This window comes from Bison bison, unplaced genomic scaffold (assembly GCF_000754665.1).
Source record: "Bison bison bison isolate TAMUID 2011002044 unplaced genomic scaffold, Bison_UMD1.0 scf7180017864530, whole genome shotgun sequence".
Lineage (NCBI taxonomy): Eukaryota > Metazoa > Chordata > Mammalia > Artiodactyla > Bovidae > Bison > Bison bison.
In genome coordinates this window covers 8,435,723-8,439,471 of record NW_011495080.1, presented here as the reverse complement: position 1 = coordinate 8,439,471, position 3,749 = coordinate 8,435,723, and the positions used below count along the sequence as shown (strand labels likewise).

Genomic DNA, 3,749 nt, shown 5'->3' with positions numbered 1-3,749 from the left:
CTCAGCTGGGAGCCGTTTAGGCGGAAAACTCCAAATAAAGTGCGGCCTGTCGCAGAGGCGTGGTTGTGCCTTGTGTGTGTGCGCTTTCCTTGGCTGGCCAGCTCTGGCTGTTGACCCTCAACCAGGCCTTGGGAGGCAGAGGCTGGCTGCCTGTCCCCTCGAGGACCGAGTCAGGTCCAGGGGAAGGGCCTGGGGCAGAGAGGCACCCCTCTGGGCCATCTATTTGGGGAGGTCTGGAATGTTGACAGAATGCTGCAAAGAAAGGGGGGCATGTCAGGGATGTGGGCTTGGTCCTCAGATTACCGGAGAGCTGGGGGTGGGAGAGGGAGGGGGACACTGTGTTGTAGAAGATTGCCCCGGGGACTACCGGGAGGCCGGTTTCTGTTCGGACTGAGCTCAAGGATGTTCTCAAAATCAGGACCTTAAAAAACAGTCACCCCTGGCTCATGCAGGAACGCTCCTCAACCAGCAGGCAGGCAGAACCACAAACGAACCCAGGAACCTGTCACTCCAGCTAGGTCCTGGGTCAAAGCTGGGTCTCCTCTGTCCCTCCAGCCCGACCTTGCTCAGGGCCTCCCTCCTGAACTGGTCCCTCCTTCCTGATCCACCAGCAGCTCCCTCCAGCTCATCACACTGCAGCCAGAGGAGGGTGGTCACATTACAGGAACTGTGGCCCTCTCTGGTCTAAGGCCCTTCTGTGGCTCCCTTCTAGTCTAGTCTACGTGTCCTAACAAGGCCCCCAGAGCCTCCCTACCCATTCACTGAAACCTCCAGCCAAGCTGGTGGTGTACCCTTTCTCACCACACCCTCCACCTCCTACCCTCTTCACAACTTCTAGATTCCCAGACCCACGTGCTGCAGTTTGGGCCTCTGCCCCGGAACATCCTTGCCTCTCCACCCTCCTCACCTTCCTGGCCAACAGGAAGCTTTCCTGAACCCCTCCCTATCCTCCCAGACCTGCCCCCAGCTCTCATGCTGCCCTGGGGCACATCTCTGGCTGCATTTATTACTACTACCCTCGTCTGTAACAGTGAATCTGAGGGTGGGCCTGCCCCACCAGACTGTGCTCCCTAACCTAGGAGGTCGAATACAGACAGGTGTGACCAACGAGTAAATGAGCAATTGAGTAGCCAGAGCAGGGCAAGGCAGCTTCACTCAACTGATCCCCCAGCTCTAGACTCATTCCAGATATTCGGCACATAGCGGTGGGTTGACCAGAGAAAACCCAACACACGTGGCCTGGCTCCAAATACGCCCATCCCCTACCTCTTCACTCAAAGGATGTCTGCCTCCTGGCTCCTCTTGTCCTTCTCTTCCCCCTCAAGACCCTTCCAGGGCCTCTCTTTCTGTAAGTCCATCTCCGTCCCTGTGATATTTTTACTCTCCCCTCAGTCCCAAGAGAGTTCCTTGAGGACAGAAACTGTATTTTATCAATCTCATGTTCTCAGCCTCTCCATGGCCACAGTTGATAAAGGCTGGTTGAATGAAGGTGTGTGTGATGAATGGGGTGCTCTCACAGCTCCCTCCCTTACCCGACAGACCCTTGAAGGCGAGATCCCTTCTCAAGTTCCCAGCCATTCATGGCCATTAAGGGCCAGCCCTGTGCCAGGCACCAAGCCAGGTGCTTCTACTCACATCCTTCCTCACTCTCTGCCTCCCCTCCCACCTCGCCCCAAGATGGGAGCATTTTCCTGCCAGGCTGCCGGCCTCCTCCTCCTCCTGCTGCCCTCCACCTGTGAGGGGATGTATTTATGGATATCCAGTCCCGCTGCTCTCCCTCAGTGGTAGCATGGCCTCGGCTGCTAAGCATGTAAGGACTCTACCTCACTTAATCCTAACAGCTCTATGAGACGGGCACATTATTACCTGAAGAGATAAAGGTCCTGAGAATTTTGGTGATGAGTCCCAAATCATACTTCTAAGTAGCAAGGCCGAGATTCATACCACTTAGGTTAAAATCCCGAGCCTATCACACATGTAACCACCAGACCAGACCATCCGGATGGCTCAAGTGCTCTCAACCCACAAATCAAATGCCAGATGCCAGGACGCCTGTTTGTTAGAAGGGAGGGGGAGCGAGTGGCCCCTTCTCCTTCAACATGTTCATCTCAGAGTTCACTCTCTCAGGAATGTGACTCCTGTCCATCTAGCTGCACAGGCCAGAAACCTGGAAGTCACCTTGTCTATTTCCCCCCTCATATCTCCCCAAACATATCTAATACCAGTTCTATCCTCTTTGTCTCTAAATACTTCTTGGCTCCACCAGACTCTCACATTCCCCATTCCCACTCCCTGGGTTCTGCCCACCATCATCTCTTCCCACAACGGTTTCTCTCCCTTCAGTCCTGCCTGCTCACACAGCACAGGTCTCAACCTATCCCTAATACATAAAGTTGGCCGTATCATTCTCTTGCTTAAAATCCTTCAGTGGCTTCAGAATAACTCTGTCCTCAGGATAACTCCCAAATTCTTTTTCTTTCCTTGAAGGCACTTGTTTTCTCTAGTCCCTAAGTCTTCACACGTACTGTTTCTCTTTCTAACAACACCCTCTTGTCCTCATCGCTACCAGCCTCATCCAGCTAGCGGCCTTCTTCGCGCGCCTCCTCTCCCCCATGGGTTAGTTACACCTGATGGGTGCTTCCACGTACGTTTCACATTTTAGCAATTGACACACTACTCACTAAAGAGTATCATCATTAACTTATCTATCCTTTTATTAATTGAGCAAATATGTACTAGTTGTTAACTACGTGCCATAGTTACATACATACACGATAAAGACTCGGACCTTACTCTGGAGAACAGAAACCGTCTCTCCTTTGGCGTCCAGACGTCTAACAGCAATTGCCTCACCTGGCCAAAGAACCAGCGAACTTACCTGCGCGAGTCGACTGTGCCGCGCGGACTTCTGGGAATCGTAGTCCCCGGGTTCAGGGCTCCCACTATGGCGCAGGCGTATTCTGAGTCAGGCACTTTTGCTCCTAATGCGCATGTCCCAGGAGGCGGAGTGGTACAACTGCGCATGTCTAAAGCGTGGGGGTGCGGCCGAAAAGGCGGTGCGCCGCGAAGGCGGGGATTCGGTGACACCCGGCGGTCGCTGAGGATTTCGGGTGGTCTGTGAGGATGGCGGGGAGGGGGAAGCTAATTGCGGTGATCGGAGACGAGGACACTGTGACTGGCTTCCTGCTGGGCGGCATAGGGGAGCTTAACAAGAACCGCCACCCTAATTTCCTGGTGGTGGAGAAGGATACTACCATCAATGAGATCGAAGACACTTTCCGGCAGTTTCTAAACCGGGATGACATCGGCATCATCCTTATCAACCAGTACATTGCAGAGATGGTGCGGCACGCCCTTGACGCCCACCAGCGCTCCATTCCGGCTGTACTGGAGATCCCGTCCAAGGAGCACCCGTATGATGCTGCCAAGGACTCCATCCTGCGCAGGGCCAGGGGCATGTTCACGGCTGAAGACCTGCGCTAGAGGACTCCCCTCCGCCTTGCGGCCTCTCCCTGGGCTTGCCATCAGCCCTTCTCTAAGATCTTAGCCTCTGAGTTCCAATTCCCTGCCCCTTCCCATTCTACTGAGAGGCACCAGAGCTGGGGTGCTTCCAGTTGCTGGGGCTCTGCCATTAAAATTAAGGCTGGTTGGGATACAGGAAACCTGAGTGTCTTCTCTCCACTGCCTCTTCCCTGTGCTGTCATTGTTGATGTTAAATTAAAATAACATTCTTGCTTCTCTCCAAAAAA

General features: G+C 53.9%; 1 protein-coding gene across 1 annotated transcript in view; it reads left to right on the top strand.

Moving 5' to 3' along the window:
• The first annotated feature begins 3,016 nt into the window (after nt 1–3,016).
• The window catches only part of ATP6V1F (ATPase, H+ transporting, lysosomal 14kDa, V1 subunit F), a 3,246-nt gene continuing 2,513 nt past the window's right edge, over nt 3,017–3,749 (top strand). Inside the window, exon 1 of the mRNA XM_010831701.1 lies at nt 3,017–3,281. Coding sequence (XP_010830003.1) covers nt 3,124–3,281 — 158 coding nt within the window. The 5' untranslated portion in view covers nt 3,017–3,123. The remainder of the gene's footprint in view (nt 3,282–3,749) is intronic.